This window comes from Peromyscus californicus, unplaced genomic scaffold (assembly GCF_007827085.1).
Source record: "Peromyscus californicus insignis strain IS unplaced genomic scaffold, ASM782708v3 Scaffold_7__1_contigs__length_154581171, whole genome shotgun sequence".
Taxonomy (NCBI): Eukaryota; Metazoa; Chordata; class Mammalia; order Rodentia; family Cricetidae; genus Peromyscus; species Peromyscus californicus.
In genome coordinates this window covers 76,433,564-76,454,899 of record NW_026294595.1, presented here as the reverse complement: position 1 = coordinate 76,454,899, position 21,336 = coordinate 76,433,564, and the positions used below count along the sequence as shown (strand labels likewise).

General features: G+C 42.5%; 1 protein-coding gene across 3 annotated transcripts in view; it reads left to right on the top strand.

The window, feature by feature from the left end:
* Positions 1–21,336, top strand: part of Iftap (intraflagellar transport associated protein) — a 125,649-nt gene that overhangs the window by 35,668 nt on the left and 68,645 nt on the right. For all 3 annotated transcript variants that reach the window (XM_052724424.1, XM_052724425.1, XM_052724426.1), the window contains exons 3-4: positions 19,793–19,950; positions 20,924–20,995. In XM_052724424.1, coding sequence (XP_052580384.1) covers positions 19,793–19,950; positions 20,924–20,995 — 230 coding nt within the window. The remainder of the gene's footprint in view (positions 1–19,792; positions 19,951–20,923; positions 20,996–21,336) is intronic.

Here is a 21,336-nt window from a genome sequence, read left to right as displayed (position 1 = left end):
TTCTACATCTGTGGTGATAGTATGGAGTGACTGGAGAGTCATAGCCTCAGGAAACATACACATCTCTTCTCTCCTCTGATGTGGAAGGCAGCTGAGACTGTGGTTATCTGTTGGTTTGATTTCATTATGTTTCACACTGTGTGGAACTGAATTAGTGATGCTGGTCCATGGAGCAAATGCAATATTGTAATCAAGGGAGTACAAGATGTGGAGACAGTCCCAATGTCCAATATTAGCTGAAGGGAGAAACAAGACACAGTGCAAGATTATTTGACAATGAAAGGAGAGAAATAATAGTATATACTAGGCATGGCTGCATCTCATTGTTATACTAAATAAAAGAAATCGTGTGTACATAATTTCACTTTAATGCAATGTCTAGTAAACACAAACCAGTAGCAACAAAAATTATATGAACTGCTGCCTGTTGCTGGCATTGGTAACAGGGGTGGGGGAAGTCTGCAGATTGACACTAGGCACCTTTTTGGGGTGATAGAAACTAAACATTAGATAGCAGTGGCTTTTACATGTCTGCATATTTACTAGAAATCACTGGATACTGTGCTAAAGTGAATGGATTTGATGGTACGTAAGTTACACCTGACAAAAGCTGTGGAGAGGTCCAGATGTTTCCCATGAGCACTTGGATTCCTTCTCTGAACTCTTCACCGTGTGACACCGTGGGTTTAGCTCAAGAACCAGAAGAGTCTAGCTTGTGTGTGAACATTCTGTACCAAGGGAGTAAACTACACATTAACTTAGTAGTTTCATATTGATAAGGACAGTGCCTGAATGAAACTTAACACTTTGTATGCTAATCTGAAGAATTAATACAAGTGGATTGTGTGTACAATAAATGAACTTCGCAGATACCACGGAGTCTACCTTCTGTAAACACTGCCATCTGTAGATACTGTCACCAGCAGCTTTTACCCTAATGGAGACTCAAGCTTCTGGAAGCAACATTCAGATAATGCTTTAGGTGTTTGCATGGTGGGCTTTGTTATTCTGTGGTCCCGACTAAGTCAGTTTGGAAGAACAGAGCAGCTCAGCTTGTCAGGTGGCTTATGTGTGGCTTCTGAACCAAATTCTAGTTCACCTGACAGGTTACAAGCACGCTGTATTATCTACATCTTCCATCACAGAGACTCAGAGAAAGTTACCGAGGACGTGCCAATTTGAATGTAAAAGATTGGTGTGGCCGGCAATGGGAAGATAAGGAGCATATTCTGTGATATCTAGAGGGAGGAAACGTAACCAGTGGAAGATAGTGTCTTCTTTCTGCTTTAGAAACACAAAGAGAACTCTCTTTGCAGGCTTGTTTTTTCTTTCTTAAATCTCGGCCTCTTCTGTAGCTGCGGCTTCTTTTGCTTCTCACCCGTGTTACATGGTAGACAATACAGTGTGTGCCTCACCTGTCAGGTGATCCTCCTGCCTCCACGACATAACCTGTCTACTCTACTCTGTGTCTCTCTGTAGAGCACAGCTGGACTGTGACTGACTCCTTTGGTCAAGTGCATAGTTTGATTTCAGCTCTCCAAATACACCCTGTTCTCCTGTCTCAGAATGTGTATGCCAGTCTTCCTGGAAGATTCACTGTGCTGCCTCAGGCCCTGGCCTTCTGGCCCTGGAAGCTTCACTTATGAGCTTACCACCACCCAACCCCTCATGGAATGCCTGCTGAGCTTGTCAGCTTCTTCCAAAGCCCACCTCACCTGACTGATTTCCAGTGAAGCTTTTCGTGATTCTAAAAGCCAATTACCATTTTGCCACGTTCTGACTTTGAGCGTGTCCTGTGTGGTTTGTCGCAGACGCCTTCTCTTTGGGGGCTTTTCATACATGACTTAACCTCCTAGCTTGGCCCTCTGTAAGGGCAGGGACTGTGCCTTAGTTGTCTTTCTCATCTTTCACATAGTTGATGCCCAGAATGTCACTTTTGGACTTTCTAAGCTTCAGGACCCTACTAATCACAGATTTCCTTCTTGAACACAAATAGTAAAATTTTAGCAACTTTACACTCTTTCCACATTTTCTTCTAAGTGTGCTTAACACTGGATATTTCAAAAAATTTCATCTGAGTGCTATTGTGTCCCTCATCTAGTGTGTTTGACATATATATATGTGCCGCCCCGCGCCCCCCCCCCAGGCCAGGCTTGTGCATTTGTGCCTTGGCAGGTTGATAGCTATGACTGTGAATAATGAGTCAATTATCATCCAGCCTCGGGGAAAGCACAATTATTCCTGACTGGCCAGGCTGTGGCAATCCTCCCCTCCTTGTGCCCTTTCAAACGGAGAACATAAAACAGTTGGAATTCAGAGCACTGCAAAGGGAATTTAGACAAAACACTGGTGTGCTGAATTTAGCTTCCTTGGATTTATTCTGATTTAATGATTGATTGGTTTTTAAATTGCTTATTTAATCCTAACGACTATGGCTCCAGGGGAGGCCAGATATGAAGAAAAGCATGTGAGCAAAGAGCAGTGGTGTGGAGTAGTTTGGCTGGACAGATCAAGAGACGATATCATTGTCCAGAGGAACATTGCCTTGGACTCAAAGTGTAATGTGAAAATCACCACAGACTTTCAGAGTTCCCACCCTTGTTACAAGCTTGATTGCTTATCCCCCATTCTCTTTGCAGAAGGCTGTTTGTAGCTGCCTCGTGGTGCACAGAACATTCCCCACTTGGGCTTCTTTCCTTCCAGCAATGTCTTCAGTATCTTGTTGTGACTGAGAACATGCACTTGATTTATGTTGCTGTTGGCCACACTGCAGAAGAATGGATACTTGGAGGTGGCTGGCAGGATTTGATCTTCGATTCTGACACTGGTTGTGCTGATCTGTGGAAATGCTGTTCTGTACACAGACACTGCTCTGGCTTTTGTATAGAAGGATTTGAATATTTTTATAAGAGTTTCTCTCAAAAATGAGCTCTCCCCAAATAATCACTTTTACCTGGAAGATGTAATCAACATGCACTTTACCTTGTAAAGTGTAATTTACCTTGGCTTCCAAACTTTCCACTTTTTTAAGGAGTGCGACATTTCTTTTTGGTTTGAAATTAGACATTGAAGGTGTAGATGGTCTTGTAAGCCTGACCTGTTGGAAACTTATCTGTTTGGTATCAAAAGGAAATTGAAATTCCATCACTTCAGAACAATGAAACCTGTGAAAACCTTTAGAAAAAAAAAAACCAAAAAACTTTTTCTCATCTTTATTGAAGTTTGACTCAGAAATGCCCAAAGAAGTGCTCTTTCAGGTCTCTGTAACCTGTGTGTTCGCCGAAACACTGCTCTTAGATTTCCTCATTGTATTATGCCTCACGTGCATTTCAAAGCAAGGAGCATTAGGGGTAAGATGAAAGGGTTGGGAAGGACTCTGATGAAAAACAGAAGCAGAAGAGATGAACAGTTGGGTGGCCCGTATGCATTGCTACTAGACTCACTCTGGGAAGCAGCATCTGGTCTAATCAGGCTGCTGGCCACTTCCAAGTCTGGGCCGTGCCAACATCTGCCATTTTGACATTATCATATTGAAAAGGAACTTTGTTCTCATCTCATTCTGCCAAGAGATTTATCATTTACTAGGTTTAAAAACCAATAAAAGGCCTGTATGCAAAAACACTTTTTGTGTCTTTGTGGGGGCATGGTACATAGGCTTGTGAAACTAATTTCAAGGTTTAGGACGGCACTTTTAACTTAAGTTTAATCATGGAGAGGGCAAGTACTTTTCTGAATCTTTGGTGTTTTAAAGATTAAAAACTTCACATTTACGAGAGGGTGGACTTTAAAGGAGTAGAGTTTTTGTTGGATCTGGGACTATTATTAGTAATTCAGTAACAGCATCAGGAGCTTGAACTTCACTTTATTTCAAAGGAGTTTCATCTGGTGACCTATCAGGTACCCTAGGCATTTTATTAGGAATTGAGAGAGGAGTACACAGAGTGATCTGGCAACATATATAATCTGTCATTGCAGAATGTCTGTTTTTAGAGACCACTGTGCTTTTCAAGTATTTAAGTCAATTGATTAGTACAGGAGTGCTGGGTTGAGTATGCAGGATTTTCTTGGTAACTACCACATTTAGGCTTGTTTGACTTAAAAGATACCTAGGAGGATTGAAACTGTTCCTTTTTTTGCCAGCAGTGTGCTGAGGAATGGTGGGAGCCACAGGAAGCCTTCCCTTCTGCCTCTGATGAAGCTTGAGGCATCTGTTCATCCCTCAGTAGCTTATCCTGTTTCTAAGCATCACCATGTCCCTCTGCCACTTCTGACTGTTACCTTGAGAGCCATGGGAAACCTGTCTAAAATGGAAGAGGTCTATGTGGTGGTATTATGTTCCCCAAAATATTGTGTACCTTAATAAACTTATCTGGGGTCAGAGAACAGACAGCCACTAGATACAGAGGCTAGAAAATGGTGGCACTCACGCCTTTAATCCTAGCATTCCAGAGACAGAAATCCCTCTGGATCTCTGTGAGTTCAAGGCTGCATTGGAAACAGCCAGGCATGGTGACTCATGCCTTTAATCCCAGAAAGCAGCCTTTAATCCCAGGGAGTGGTGGTAGAAAGCAGAAAGATTTATAAGGCATGAGGACCAAAAACTAGAAGCATTTGCCTGGTTAAGCATTTGGCTGGTTAAGCATTCAGGCTTCTAGCAGCAGTTCAGCTGAGAGCCATTGGGATGAGGACACAGAAGCTTCTAGTCTGAGGAAACAGGACCAACTGAGGAATTGGCAAGGTGAGATAGCTGTGGCTTGTTCTGTCTCTGATCTACCAGCATTGACCCCAATAACTGGCCTCAGGTTTGATTTTATTAATAAGAACTTTTAAGATTCATGTTACAGGTCTAGGAGACTAAACCGGTTTCATCCTCACTTGCCCGACTCTTCATAGTGTTTGGTATCCCAGCAGTGGTTTTAGCGACTCTCCTAGCACATTACCCACTTCTTGAGCTCTTCTACCTCTGGCTTCCAAGGCTTGTACTTCACAACAGAGATTTCACTCAGAATTTGTTGGTGCCAAAGGCAGAGGTCATCTTTCCAATAGTGGCTAGTTAGGAGTTGCTGGTATTGGTGCAGTAGGCAGTATTGGAGAACTGCTTTCAAAGTATATGGATACGCTTTTTTTTCTTTTTTTTTTGTTTTTGTTTTTGTTTTTGTTTTTGTTTTTTCAAGACAGGGTTTCTCTGTGTAGCTTTGCGCCTTTTTCCTGGAACTCACTTGGTAGCCCAGGCTGGCCTCGAACTCTGAAAAATTATTCATTAGATGTGAATTATTTTCACAGGCTGTGTTACCTTAATTTTGTTCTATAACAGTATTAAAGTGTTTGGAAAAAAGGAGCCAGAGAGATGGCTCAGTGGTTAAGAAAACTGGCTTCTCTTCCAGAGGACCCATGTTCAATTATCAGCACCCACAGGGTGGCTCTAAACCATCAGTTACTCAAGTCTCAGGGCATCTGATGCCTTTTTTGACCTTCTCAGGCACCAGCCATGCGAAGATGTACAGACATATACATAGTCAATGCACCTATACACATAAACAAACAACATTTTGTTGTTAATTCTTGACAAATTTTACTTTAAATAAAGCATCCAGAATCAAACAAGGGAGGAAAAGGAGCACGGTGAGGAAATGTTGGACCAAGCAAGACTGAAAACCAGCAGGGCAAACTATAAATTCTGCATTTCCATGTCTAATATTAAAGAGTTTATTATATGCTCTTCCCTTCTAGCCTTGCTGACTGAAACACACATATCTCTTTTGGGCTGCTTCTACCTCCTGTTAGCAGTTGCCAAGGTATCCCACGACTTTGGCATTTTCAACATCTTGTGGTCTCCAAGGCAATCTAGCTTCACCTTTACAGTTTCGTGCAGTCTCCTCTCTGGGCCTCCATGCAGGGACTGCCCTGCCACATGCCTGGCATCAGTGACTTTTCTTAACGATGGAGGGAGATTCCAGTTCCTATATCCTTCTTGACTCTATAACTAGAACCAAGTGGCAAAAGCTGCCAGGTTCTGTTGCTTGTTGGGGCTGGAAACTGGGTACCTCCTTGAATTACATTTGCATAAGATTTCTAATGTTGTTGAGGCCTAGGAAATCCCTCAGACCTTTTCCTTTCACAGTTTGCAGAGTATCTGGGTGACATCTTGCCTTTTTTTTTTTTTTTTTTTTTTTTTTTTTTTTTTTTTATTAATTTATTTTGCAATACAATTCAGTTCTACATATCAGCCACGGATTCCCTTGTTCTCCCCCCTCCCGTCCCCCTCACCTTCCCCCCAACCCCCCCCCCCCCCATTCCCATCTCCTCCAGGGCAAAGCCTTCCCCACAGACTGAGGTCAACCTGGTAGACTCAGTCCAGGTAGGTCTAGTCCCCTCCTCCCAGGCCGAGCCAAACAATCCTGCATAGGCCCCAGGTTTCAAACAGCCAACTCATGCAATGAGCACAAGATCTGGTCCCACTGCCTGGATGCCTCCCAAACAGATCAAGCCAATCAACTGTCTCATCCATTCAGAGGGCCTGATCCAGTGGGGACCCCTCAGCCATTGGTTCATAGTTCATGTGTTTCCATTCATTTGGCTATTTGTCCCTGTGCTTTATCCAACCTTGGTCTCAACAATTCTCGCTCATATAAACCCTCCTCATTCTCGCTAATTGGACTCCCAGAGATCCACCCGGGGCCTAGTCATGGATCTCTGCATCCAGATCCCTCAGTAGTTGGATGAGGTTTCTAGCACAACAATTAGGGTGTTTGGCCATCCCATCACCAGAGTAGGTCAGTTCGGGCTGTCTCTCGACCATTGCCAGCAGTCTGTTGTGTGGGTATCTTTGTGGATTTCTGTGGGCCTCTCTAGCACTTTGCTTCTTCCTATTCTCATGTGGTCTTTATTTACCATGGTCTCCTATTCCTTGTTCTCCCTCTCTGTTGTTGATCCAGCTGGGATCTCCCGCTCCCCCAAGCTCTCTTTCCCTCAACCCTCGCCTTTCATTACCCCCACTCATGTCCAGGCTGTTCATGTAGATCTCATTCCATTTCTCTGTCATTGGGTGATCCCTGTATCTTTCTTGGGGTCCTGTTTTCCAGGTAGCCTCCCTGGTGATGTGAGTAGCAGACAAGTCATCCTTGTTTCATGTCTAGTATCTTGCTATGAGTGAGTACATACCATGTTTGTCTTTCTGAGTCTGGGTTACCTCACTCAGGATGATTTTTTCTAGATCCATCCATTTGCCTGCAAACCTCATGATGCCATTGTTTTTCTCTGCTGAGTAGTATTCCATTGTGTATATGTACCACATTTTGTTTATCCATTCTTCAGTTGAAGGGCATCTGGGTTGTTTCCATGTTCTGGCTATTACAAACAATGCTGATATGAACATAACTGAACAAGTGCTCTTATGGTGTGGTTGAGCATTTCTTGGGTATATGCCCAAGAGTGGTATAGCTGGATCTTGGGGGAGATGGATTCCCAATTTTCTAAGAAAGCGCCATATTGATTTCCAAAGTGGTTGTACAAGCTTGCATTCCCACCAGCAGTGGAGGAGAGTTCCCCTAGCTCCACATCCTCTCCAGCATAAGGTGTCTTCAGTGTTTTTGATCTTAGCCATTCTGACAGGCGTAAGGTGGTATCTCAGAGTTGTTTTGATTTGCATTTCCCTGATGATTAGGGATGTTGAGCAGTTCCTTAAATGTCTTTCGGCCATTTGAGTTTCCTCTGTTGAGAATTCTCTGTTTAGCTCTATAGCCCATTTCTTAATTGGACTGTTGGGCATTTTGATGTCTAATTTCTTGAATTCCTTATATATTCTGGATATCAGTCCTCTGTCAGATGTGGGGTTGGTGAAGATCTTTTCCCATTCTGTAGGCTGTCGCTTTGCCTTGTTGACCGTATCCTTTGCTCTACAAAAGCTTCTCAGTTTCAAGAGGTCCCATTGATTGATTGTTTGTCTCAGAGTCTGTGCTACTGGTGTTCTATTTAGGAAGTAGTCTCCTATGCCAATGCGTTCAAGACTACTTCCTACTTTCTCTTCTAGCAGGTTCAGAGTAGCTGGATTTATGTTGAGGTCCTTGATCCACTTGGACTTAAGTTTTGTGCACGGTGATAGATATGGATCTATTTGCAGCCTTCTACATGTTGATATCCAGTTTTGCCAGCACCATTTGTTGAAGATGCTTTCTTTTTTCCATTGTGCACTTTTGGCTTCTTTGTCAAAAATTATATGTTCATAGGTGTGCGGATTAATGTCAGGGTCTTCAATTCGATTCCATTGGTCCACATGTCGGTTTCTATGCCAGTACCAAGCTGTTTTTATTACTGTAGCTCTATAGTAGAGCTTGAAGTCAGGGATCGTGATGCCTCCAGAAGTTGTGTTATTGTACAGGATTCCTTTGGCTATCCTGGGTTTTTTGTTTTTCCATATGAATTTGAGTATTATTCTTTCCAGGTCTGTGAAGAATTGTGTTGGTATTTTGATGGGGATTGCATTGAATCTGTAGATTGCTTTTGGTAAGATTGCCATTTTTACTATGTTAGTCCTGCCTATCCATGAGCATGGGAGATCTTTCCATTTTCTGACATCTTGTTCAATTTCTTTTTTCAGGGACTTAAAGTTCTTGTCATATAGGTCCTTCACTTGCTTGGTTAGTGTTACCCCAAGGTATTTTATGCCATTTGTGGCTATAGTAAAGGGTGATGTATCTCTGATTTCCTTCTCCACTTCTTTGTCCATTGTATATAGGAGGGCTACTGATTTTTTTGAGTTGATCTTGTATCCTGCTATGTTGCTGAAGGTGTTTATAAGCTGTATCAGTTCCTTGGTGGAATCTTTGGGGTCGCTCAAGTATACTATCATGTCATCTGCAAATAGGGAAAGCTTGACTTCTTCCTTTCCAATTTGTATCCCCTTAATCTCCTTATGTTGTCTTATTGCTCTGGCTAGAACTTCAAGTACTATATTGAATAAGTATGGGGAGAGTGGACAGCCTTGCCTCGTTCCTGATTTTAGTGGAATTGCTTTGAGTTTCTCTCCATTTAATTTGATGTTGGCTGTTGGCTTGCTGTAAATTGCCTTTATTATGTTTAGGTATGTTCCCTGTATTCCTGATCGCTCTAATACCTTTATCATGAAGGGGTGTTGGATTTTGTCAAATGCCTTTTCTGCATCCAGTGAGATGATCATATGGTTTTTTTCTTTGAGTTTGTTTATATGGTGTATTATATTGACGGACTTTCGTATGTTGAACCACCCTTGCATCCCTGGAATGAATCCTACTTGATCATGGTGGATAATTGTTTTGATGTGTTCTTGGAGTCTGTTTGCCAGTATTTTATTGAGTATTTTTGCATCAATGTTCATGAGGGAGATCGGTCTGTAGTTCTCTTTCTTTGTTGTATCCTTGTTTGGTTTAGGAATTAGGGTAATTGTAGCCTCGTAGAAGGAGTTTGGTAATGTTCCTTCTGTTTCTATTGTGTGGAACAATTTAGAGAGTATTGGTATTAACTCTTCTTTGAAGATCTGGTAGAATTCTGCACTGAAACCATCTGGTCCTGGGCTTTTTTTGGTTGGGAGACTTTTAATGACTGTTTCTATTTCATTAGGGGTTATTGGACTATTTAAATAGTTTATCTGGTCTTGATTTAACTTAGGTATGTGGTACCTATCCAGAAAATTATCCATTTCTTTTAGGTTTTCCAGTTTTGTCGAATAGAGGTTTTTGAAGTATGACCTGATGATTCTCTGGATTTCCTCAATGTCTGTTGTTATGTCCCCCTTTTCATTTCTGATTTTGTTGATTTGGATGCTCTCTCTCTGTCTTTTGGTTAGTTTGGATAAGGGCTTGTCTATCTTGTTGATTTTCTCAAAGAACCAACTCTTTGTTTCATTAATTTTTTGTATTGTTCTCTTTGTTTCTATTTTATTGATTTCAGCTCTCACTTTGATAATTTCCTGGCGTCTATTTTTCCTGGGAGACTGTGCTTCTTCTTGTTCTAGAGCTTTCAGGTATGCTGTTAAGTCTCTAGTGTGAGATTTCTCCAACTTATTTATGTGGGCATTTAGTGCTATGAATTTCCCTCTTAGTACTGCTTTCATAGTGTCCCATAAATTTGGATATGTGGTGTCTTCATTTTCATTGATCTCTAGGAAGTCTTTAATTTCTTTCTTTATTTCTTCCTTAACCCATTGGTGATTCAGTTGGGTATTATTCAGTTTCCATGAGATTGCAGGTTTTCTGTAGTTTTTGTTGTTGTTGAAATCCAACTTTAGACCATGGTGGTCTGATAGAACACAGGAGGTTATTCCAATTCTTTTGTATCTGTTTAGATTTGTTTTGTGGCCAAGTATGTGGTCAATTTTAGAGAAGGTTCCATGGGGTGCTGAGAAGAAGGTATATTCTTTTTTGTTAGGATGGAATGTTCTGTAGATATCGATTAAGTCCATTTGAGTCATGACATCAGTTAAGTCCTTTATTTCTCTGTTAAGTTTCAATTTGGGAGATCTGTCCAGTGGTGAAAGTGGGGTGTTGAGGTCTCCCACTATTAATGTGTGGGGTTTTATATGTGATTTAAGCTTTAGTAATGTTTCTTTTACATATGTGGGTGCCCTTGTGTTTGGGGCATAAATATTCAGAATTGAGACTTCATCTTGGTGGATCTTTCCTGCGATGAGTATGTAATGCCCTTCTTGATCTCTTTTGATTGATTTTAGTTTGAAGTCTATTTTGCTGGATATCAGGATGGCTACACCTGCTTGTTTCTTAAGACCGTTTGATTGGAAAGTCTTTTCCCAGCCTTTTATTTTTAGGTAGTGTCTATCTTCGAATTTGAGATGTGTTTCTTGTATGCAGCAGAAAGATGGGTCCTGCTTTCGTATCCATTCTGTAAGCCTATGTCTTTTTATAGGTGAATTAAGTCCATTGATATTGAGGGAAATTAATGACCAGTGATTGTTCATTCCTGTTATTTTTTGGTGGTGATGTGTGGGTACTTCTATACGTTGGGGTTTACTGCTGTGGCTTTATCTGTTGCCTGTGTTTTCGAGGGTGTATCTGACTTCCTTAGGTTGGAATTTTCCTTCTAGTGCTTTCTGTAGGGCTGGGTTTGTGGATAAGTATTGTTTAAATCTGGCTTTGTCATGGAATGTCTTGTTCACTCCATCTATGGTGATTGAAAGTTTTGCTGGGTATATTAGTCTAGGCTGACATCCATGGTCTCTTAGTGTCTGCATTACATCTGTCCAGGTTCTTCTGGCTTTCAAAGTCTCCATTGAGAAATCGGGTGTTATTCTGATGGGTTTGCCTTTATATGTCACTTGGCCTTTTTCCTTTGCTGCTCTTAATATTCTTTCTTTATTCTGTACGTTTAGTTGTTTAACTATTATGTGGCGAGGGGACTTTTTTTGGGGGTCTAGTCTGTTTGGTGTTCTATAAGCTTCTTGTATCTTCATAGGCATTTCCTTCTTTAAGTTGGGAAAGTTTTCTTCTATGATCTTGTTGAATATATTTTCTGTGCCCTTGAGTTGGTATTCTTCTCCTTCTTCGACCCCTATTATTCTTAGGTTTGGTCTTTTCATGGTGTCCCAAATTTCTTGGACATTTTGGTTCATGACTTTGTTGGCTTTAGTGTTTTCTTTGACTGATGAATGTATTTCTTCTACTGTATCTTCAACGCTAGAGATCCTCTCTTCCATCTCTTGCATTCTGTTGATTATACTTGCATCTGAAGTTCCCAATCGTTTTCTCAGATTTTCTATTTCCAGCATTCCCTCTGTTTGTGTCTTCTTCATTTTTTCTATTTCCCTTTTCAGGTCTTGGACTGTTTCCTTCATTTGTTTCATTGATTTTTCTTGATTTTCTCTCAGTATTTTATTGTTTTCTTCCAGGACTTTATTGATTTCTTCTAATTTGTTTGCCCTTTCCTCTAGTTGTTTACAGCGTTCTTCACATTTTTTTGTCTTTTCCTCTACACAAGCCTCTAGCTTCTTCATGATGTCATTCATAAGGCTGTTTTCTTCTGCTTCTTCCAATTTCTGATGTTCAGGTCTAGGTGTTGGAGGAGGGCTAGGGCCTGGTGATGCTGTATTGCTATTCATTTTGTTGTATATGTTTCTGCCTTGACGTCTGCCCATCTCCTTGTGCTTCGTTACTGGCCTTATCCGCACACTTGGTTCAGCCAGACCAGTGTTCCAAAAGGGAAGTCCGGAGCAAGATGGGAGCTGGGGGCCGGCCTCTAAGTCTCAGGAAGAGGCTTGGGGCTCAGGCGGATGGGAGTGGGGGCAGGGCGTGGAGACTGCAGGGTCTGCCAGGGGTCTTGGAGAAGGGGATCCTTCCCGGTGGGGCAGCAGGGAACCTGCCCGGTGGCCAGAACCTGGGGCCAAGTTGGGCAGGTCTTCCCTGGAGTGGCTGGTGCCCAGGGATGGGGTCCAGGGCAAGGAAGGGCACTCACCAGTTTTCCAAAAGGGAAGTCCGGAGCAAGATGGGAGCTGGGGGCCAGCCTCTAAGTCTCAGGAAGAGGCTTGGGGCTCAGGGGGATGGGAGTGGGGGCAGGGCGTGGAGACTGCAGGGTCTGCCAGGGGTCTTGGAGAAGGGGATCCTTCCCGGTGGGGCTAGCAGGGAACCTGCCCGGTGGCCAGAACCTGGGGCCAAGTTGGGCAGGTCTTCCCTGGAGTGGCTGGTGCCCAGGGATGGGGTCTGGGGCAAGGAAGGGTACTCACCAGTTTTCCAAAAGGGAAGTCCGGAGCAAGATGGGAGCTGGGGGCCGGCTTCTAAGTCTCAGGAAGAGGCTTGGGGCTCAGGCGGATGGGAGTGGGGGCAGGGCGTGGAGACTGCAGGGCCTGCCAGGGGTCTTGGAGAAGGGGATCCTTCCCGGTGGGGCTAGCAGGGAACCTGCTGGGTGGCCAGAACCTGGGGCCAAGTTGGGCAGGTCTTTCCTGGAGTGGCTGGTGCCCAGGGATGGGGTCTGGGGCAAGGAAGGGCACTCACCAGTTTTCCAAAAGGGAAGTCCGGAGCAGGATGGGAGCTGGAGGCCGGCCTCTAAGTCTCAGGAAGAGGCTTGGGGCTCAGGCGGATGGGCGTGGGGGCAGGGCCTGAAGACTGCAGGGCCTGCCAGGGGTCTTGGAGAAGGGGATCCTTCCCGGTGCGGCTAGCAGGGAACCTGCCCGGTGGCCAGAACCTGGGGCCAAGTTGGGCAGGTCTTCCCTGGAGTGGCTGGTGCCCAGGGATGGGGTCTGGGGCAAGGAAGGGTACTCACCAGTTTTCCAAAAGGGAAGTCTGGAGCAAGATGGGAGCTGGGGGCCGGCTTCTAAGTCTCAGGAAGAGGCTTGGGGCTCAGGCGGATGGGAGTGGGGGCAGGGCGTGGAGACTGCAGGGCCTGCCAGGGGTCTTGGAGAAGGGGATCCTTCCCGGTGGGGCTAGCAGGGAACCTGCCCGGTGGCCAGAACCTGGGGCCAAGTTGGGCAGGTCTTCCCTGGAGTGGCTGGTGCCCAGGGATGGGGTCCAGGGCAAGGAAGGGCACTCACCAGTTTTCCAAAAGGGAAGTCCCGACATCTTGCCTTTATTTCATTCAGCATCAAGCTTTTCTTTAAACTTTTCATTTCCTTAAACAGAAGACTTGACTCCAACGTTACATTTCCTGGTGCTCTTTTTTCCTTCAGACTAAAGTTCTGTACTTCTCTTTGCCCTGTTTGTTCCTTTTCATTGTAGTTCTGCATAAGTGTGATCACTAATAACCACTTGACATGGTCAATACTAGGCTTTTGAAATCTTCTCTGCAAAAGCCATTAATCCTAAACTCTTCAATTTTAGCCTCAGGAAGATTTCTAGGACAAGGACAAAAACCAGCCATAGTCTTTGCCAAAATATCACAAGAATGGTCTCTAGGCCAGTTGATAATATTCTTCACCTCTGAAAACTCTTAAGTTGGGTCCCCAAAGTCCACAGTTACCCTTAGCACCACTGTCTTCCATGCTACTACTAGTAATTAATCCCTGCTTAAAGCATTCAATTGCTTTTCTAGCCCAAAGTCCAAAAGTCTTCCACCTTCCTCCAACAGAATAGCATGCTCAGGCCTGTCACAGCAATATGCCACTCCCTGGTGCCAATTTCTGTCTTAGTTATTGTTCTATTGCTGTGAAGAGACATCACAACCACAGAAACTCTTATAAACCAAAAGAAAGGATTTAGTTGGGGTCTTGCTTACAGTTTCAGAGAGTTAATCCATTATCATCATGGTAGGAAGCAGACAGGCATGGTGCTGGAGCAGTCAGTACCTGAGAGATTTACATCCTGATCTACAGGGAGCAGGCAGAAAGGGAGAAACTGGGTCTGTATGGGCTTTTGAAACATCGAAGCCTACCCCTAATGATATAGGTCCTCCAACAAGGCCACACCTACTCTGACAAGCCACATCTTCTAATCCTCAAATAGTTCCATTCCTTGGTGATGAAGCATCAAATATAAGAAACTATGGAGGCTATTTTCATTGACACTGTTCCAACAGGGTTCCAACTGGCCCTTCACCAAACTGTGAGCATCACAACAATTGCAGATTTAATGTCATGCAAGTAACATCTCAAAAGAAATAAGTATGGTGGCTCTGCTCTGCTCACAGCTAAAATAATACCTCCATCTCTGAAACATTTTCATGATAGTCTAGTTAAGGGCATGGCATAGGATTCCCCAATTGGGGATAGCTTGATATCTACCATATGACTGTTTTTCATTCCTTTATAATTTTTTATATATACCTGTGATTGACACAAGTGAGTTACAGTTGTGTTTTTTTTAAATGTATCCTGTAGCCTTGACTCCTCTTTGACATTTGAAAGCTTTTTTCCTTTTAAATTTTCTCTCCCTTGTAGCTGGAAGTTTTTCTGTGTCCTGCCCAACCCTGAGGTCTCACAGCTGCTTATAAAATAATCATTCAGAGGCTTATATTAATTACCAACTCTGTGGCTTATAGCAGGCTCCTTGCTAGCTAGCTCTTTCATCTTAAATTAACCCATTTCTTTTAATCTATGTATTGCCATGTGTTCCATGTCCCATTACATGTTGCTCCTTGGATGGCGGTTTGGCGTCTCCCCTTACTCTCCTTTCTCCTTTCACTGTCTCTCTTGGATTTTCCCGCCTGGCTCCATCCTGCCCTGCCACAGGCCAATGCAGCTTTATTTATCAACCAATCAGAGCAACACATATTCACAGCTTACAGAAAGACATCCCACAACACTCCCTTCTCCTTATTGCACTTTTTTCTTATTTTGTTCAGTAAGGACCTCTCCCTTTGTTGTTTTACTGTTTTACTCAGGGTAGCAAAACAGTGGTTAGGGTAGGTCTTAGAGTCAGAAGACTTGGGCTTGTATCCAACGGTTACCTACCAGCTACATTACCTTGGACACTTTATTTAATCTCTAGTATCCTGAGTTACTGTCTTCTGTGAAGTGGGGATAGAAACAGGACTGCCTTCTAGGGATTTTGGAAGATTTAAAATGAAATGTCTCATGAAATGCTCAGAAAGAACATTCAACACTCAGTGACTTTAAGCCCTTACCAATGTCAATATTGCTAATTGTATTAGTTAATTGTCCCGTTGCTGTGTGTGACAAAATTCCTTGACAAAAGCAACTTAAGGAAAGAAGGAAGGGTTTATTTTGGCTCAGTCTGCCAGGAAAGGCCATCATGGCAGGGAAGGTGTGCTGGTCAGAGTTTGAAGTGGCTGGTAAAACATTGGATCCCAGCCAAGAAGCAGAGAGACATGAGTACTTGTACTCAGTATACTTTGTCCTTTTTGTTCTGTCCAAGACCCCAGCCCATGGACTGCTGCTTCCTGAGTTCAGGGTGAGTCTTCCCTGTAGCTAGAGTTTTCCTGCCTGGCCCACAGTCAGGACAAATCTCTCACCTGCCAGTCCCACAGCCGTCAGACCCGACCAAGTAAACACAGAGACTTATATTGGTTACAAACTGTATGGCCGTGGCAGGCTTCTTGCTAACTGTTCTTACAGCTTAAATTAATCCATTTCCATTAATCTATACCTTGCCACATGGCTCGTGGCTTACCGGCATCTTCACATGCTGTTTCTCATCGTGGTGGCTGGCAGTGTCTCTCTGACTCAGCCTTCCACTTCCCAGCTTTATTCTCCTCCTTGTCCTGCCTACACTTCCTGCCTAGCCAATGGCCAATCAGTGTTTTATTTATTGACTAATCAGCAACACATTTGCCATACAGAACATCCCACAGCACTTCCCCCTTTTTTTTTTTCAAAAAGGAAGGTTTTAACCTTAACAAAGTAAAATTACATATAATTTGGGAATTTGGGCGTAGCTTCTCTTACTACTTCCTGCTGGAGGGGGGCGCTGTATCTTATGGGGATACAAAGAAAATTTTAGGATCATGGAGTAGTCCGTGAGGCTGTATCGTCTGAGCCAGTTGCCTTGAAACCATTCTGGATGTTGGATCATCTGGGCCATGGTGTCATCGGAGACCTTTCAGGGGGTCTTGGCTGGTCAAACCTGATGTATCTTAATCTGGAACAAATCCATAGCCTCTGGCTTTCTGTGGAAACAAAAGCAGAGACTCTTTTCCAAAGCAACATATCCTTATATCCAAATTTTGAAGTCAAGGTACCTTTAAAATATACATTTCGGCATAACTCAACAACTTTTACAATCAAATGTTTTTCTGCAGTTAAAAATCCCAAAGACAACACAATCCAGATTCTCTGTGTAATATTCATCTTTACATGGCTTATTTTCTATATTAATTTTACTGTCTCTTTAAAGACTTTATTTTTTTAAAACTATGTATTTGTTTCTATAACTCTATATATCACCTTTTTTGTCTCTTTCAAGCCTACGTATCTTTTACACACATTGTAAACTATTACATCTGAATCTCTCTTATTGTGAATCTATTGCCTTAAACTGCAGCAGCTGTGGCTGCTGGCTCCACCCACCTCAGTGTCCCAGCATGATGGTGGTTTACCACCAGCTCTGGGAGCTATCGTGGGTCTATGCTTTTAGCCAAGCAGCGTGTAGCCCAGAAACCTCTTTTTTTGTTTTGTACCTGCAAAGGCTAAATCCACTATGCAGCTTAATGTGCCACTTGCAGAGGCCTCATTCCCGCCATACTGCAGGTCGAGCACGCACGCTAGGAACCCACAAGTAGCTCAACCAGCAGCTGCCGCTCATTTGAGAGAGACAATTAGGAAGCTGTTTTTAGCTCCGTTTTATAATCTTTTCTCAAGTTTTAGGTGGAAACTCTTGCCACCACGTTGGACGCCATTTGTAGCTAGAGTTTTCCTGCCTGGCCCACAGTCAGGACAAATCTCTCACCTGCCAGTCCCACAGCCGTCAGACCCGACCAAGTAAACACAGAGACTTATATTGGTTACAAACTGTATGGCCGTGGCAGGCTTCTTGCTAACTGTCCTTACAGCTTAAATTAATCCATTTCCATTAATCTATACCTTGCCACATGGCTCGTGGCTTACCGGCATCTTCACATGCTGTTTCTCATCGTGGTGGCTGGCAGTGTCTCTCTGACTCAGCCTTCCACTTCCCAGCTTTATTCTCCTCCTTGTCCTGCCTACACTTCCTGCCTAGCCAATGGCCAATCAGTGTTTTATTTATTGACTAATCAGCAACACATTTGCCATACAGAACATCCCACAGCACTTCCCCCTGCAGTTATGCTAACCTTGATAATGTCTCACAGGTGTGCCTGGAAGCTTGCCTCTTAGTGATCCTAGAGTCTGTGATGTTGACAGTCAATATTAACCATGATGCCAATGTTAAAATTTTCTCTTTGGCTTAAGCTATTGCTTCAGTGTAGATGAGGGTCAGGTAGTCACCTCTGATTGTGTTATTCCTTCCACACTTCAGCCTACATTTGCAGCTGTGTTTGGGTCATTTCCTCCATAATACCTCAAATGAAACATGCAAGATCAAGATTTCTTATTTCTTACCCGACTTATTCTATTTTGTTCCCCCACATTTCTATTGATGGGGTTACAATAGAATTTTCATAGTCTCTTAATTTTTCATTAATCTTAGGTTTTTTTCTTATCCTAAGGAAAAACCGTAACTGTGCATGGATTTAATACAGAGGTATTGCTTATAATTATATATATTATATATATATAATATATATATAATATATATAAAACCAAATTTTACACACACACACACACACATATATAAAATTGTCAATTTTGTTCTAAGACTCCATCCCAGACTCCAAAATTTTATATATAAAATTTGTTTTTTCAAGATAGGGTTTTTCTGTGTAGTCCTGGCTGTCCTGAAACTTGTTTTGTAGACCAGTCTGGCCTCAAATTCAGATCTGGCTGCCACTGCCTCCTGAGTGCTAGGATTAAAGGCATGCACCACCAACCAGCAAGAGGTATTACTTATAATTATAAATGGTTAACAATGGACATTGAGACTGGTCCAGCTTGAGACCCATACCATGAGTGGGAGTCTGCTCCTGACACTGCCTGGAGGGCTAGAACCCAGAGGCTGGACAGCCCAGAGACCTAGGATAGAGCCAAACATGACTAGTGGGAAAAAAGTAAATGTAATGATTCCTAATGATATTCTGCTATACTTATAGACTGGTGCCTAGCCCTATAGTCACCAGAGAGGCTTCACCTATCAGCTGATGGAAACAGATGCAAAGACCCAAAATCAAATACTAGAGGAGCTCAGGCAAACAGGAGAGGAAGGACTGTGGGAGCCAGAGGGGTCAAGGACACCCAAAGAAAACCCACACAGAATCAACTAACCCAGGCTCACAGGGGCTCACAGAGACTGAACTGGCAACTAGGGAGCCTGCAGGGGACTGGCCTAGGCCCTCTGCATGCATGTTACAGTTGTGTATCTCGGTCTTCATGTGGGACTCGTAACAGTGGGGGCAGGCCTGTTTCTGTTACTTGCTTTTGGGACCCTTTCCTTCTACTGGGTCGCCTTGTCCAGCCTTAATAGGAGAGGAGGTGTCTAGTCTTGCTGCACCTTGATCTGCCATGTTTGGTTGATATCTAATGGAAGGCCTGCCCTGTTCTGAAGAGAATGGAGAGGTTGGAGAGAAAGAGGCGTGATTGGGTGGTGGTGGGGAGAGGAAGGAGACTGGGGAGAGGGACTGGGAGGAGAGTAGGGAAGGAGGGGGGAAACTGTGATCAGGCTAGAAAAAAATTAATAATAAAAGAATAATGGACTTGATTAAGTAAACTACCTTACATTTAGATAATAGAGTTCTCTATAACTTAAAATTATGTAGAGTAATATTCAATAACATAAAAACACTACTGGCAAACAAAATTATAGCATTTATGTATCCTATTTGGAGTTTTAGAAATACTTTGATACATAAGAAATGAACAGATAAGCACTTAAAACATTTTATTGTGGTTATTCTGCTGTGTAGGATTAAAGGGATGATGTTCGTATTTTGCTCTTTTCCTCATATTTTTTTTAAAAGTAGACATACATTGCTTCCATTTGAAGAAAAAATTCCAAACCTAAGGGAAACGATAAATAATGTCTCACATTTTTGAGGGAACTGTACTTTCTTGAACTTTTAAACAATGGTAAAAAATAGTGCTGGGTATATAGTAGACAATATTCATCAGATGTTGAAGGAGTGTTATCTATATTTAAGAGTAGTTAAGACTTCAAGAAACTTCTACTTTATAGTTCTTTGAGAAGGATTATTTTTTTGGGGGGGAAGGAACGAAAAATTTCCAGTAAACACAAAAGAAACAATCTGACCACCGTAGGTGTTTTTAATAATTCATAACTTACCATTTCAGAGGATAATGTGGCCAAAGGGGGAGCACATGGAACTGATTCATCAGAAAATATATTTACTGCTGAAAAATTGACCCATAGAAATGAATCAAATGGTCATCATCTTAGAAATACAGCCATCTTTCCTCATACTTCATCTGAATGCTCAGAAGATGACCAGGTAATTCTGTTTTATGTTTATAGAAACAGCTTGAAGAAGAAAGCATTCTTCCTAGGAAAAGTGGCCATTGGAACAGCGCTCTATTGAGAATTAAGTCTTTACATGCCAGAGTTTGATAATCTTCAGTTTTTGGTGAAAACTTCTTAGCACTCTTCCATGTGTAAATGCGTCATAAAATCGTATATTTCGTTTTTAAGAAGAGAGTTCACTTTTCTACTTCTTTGTATAAACTGGACATTTTCCTGTCCTAAATTTATCACATTTAGACTTAAAGTGGAAGCCATTATCTTGCTTTTTCTAAGATTTGGTTTGTAGATATTAGATGGTGTTCTCTAATCATCAAGACCTCATCAACAGTATTCATCTCCTCTTTGACTATTGTCTTTAATTATCAAGGAATGATAATTCATAGTGTTCTCTTTTCAAGCCATTTGAGTTTTGATTAATTTTTTAAAAAAATCATTTGAGTTTTTGTTTCTGTTTGCAATGTTTTCCATGTGATATTATGGACAGAATTACACAATATTTTGTTTTTATAAGGGTCAGAAGTCTCTGTGATAGAAATGTGTTTGTATAGAACAGTGATTTATAATCCCTTTTCTTAGAGCTTGCTTCTAGTGTGAGATATGAGATATTTTTCGTAAACGATTCACACTCTACTGGTGATGATTGAGATTTTATTAAATGTAGGGAGGCCTAGAATTGTTGTATTGTAGCAGTGGTCTCTGATTTGTGTATCAGAGGTTCATTGCGGGGCTGACTAGGAGGTGGAGCAGCTGTCTGTTTTATACACAAGCATGCTGAGTTAAGTCACCTGCTATGTGTTGGGTGAGTCTAGGGTACCAGAATTGCAGTTAGACTTGCTGAAACCTATCCCTTTACCATTGCTATAGCTTAGAGAGTCTGGTCTTCCAGATATTGCTAGGAACAGAAACTATTATTTCCTGACTGTGTGTCCTTACTGTGTTTTCAGATAGTGATTGATGAAGGCCAGCAAGTTGGCAGCTTCCTTCAAGGTGATATGACCCGGGCTGGAAAGGTGAAGGTAAGGCCAGAGTCAGTTATCTGCCTTGGGAAGAACACACATAAACAAATGTATTAGAAACTTTCCTGTTACTATGATGAATCACCATGACCAAGGCAACTTCGAAAGAAAGAGTATATAGATAAAAGTCTGTCATGGTGGGGAGGCATAATAACAAGCAGCAGACAGCAGGAAGCCGAGAACTCACAACCTCAACCACAAGCAGGAAGCAGAGAGAGTGAACTAGAAGTAGGCAAGGTTTTTTACTCACAAAGCCCACCTCCAGTGACAGACTTCTTCCAGCAAGGCTTTGCCTCCTAAACCTCTCTAAGCAGCATCACTGACTGGCACCAAGTATTCAA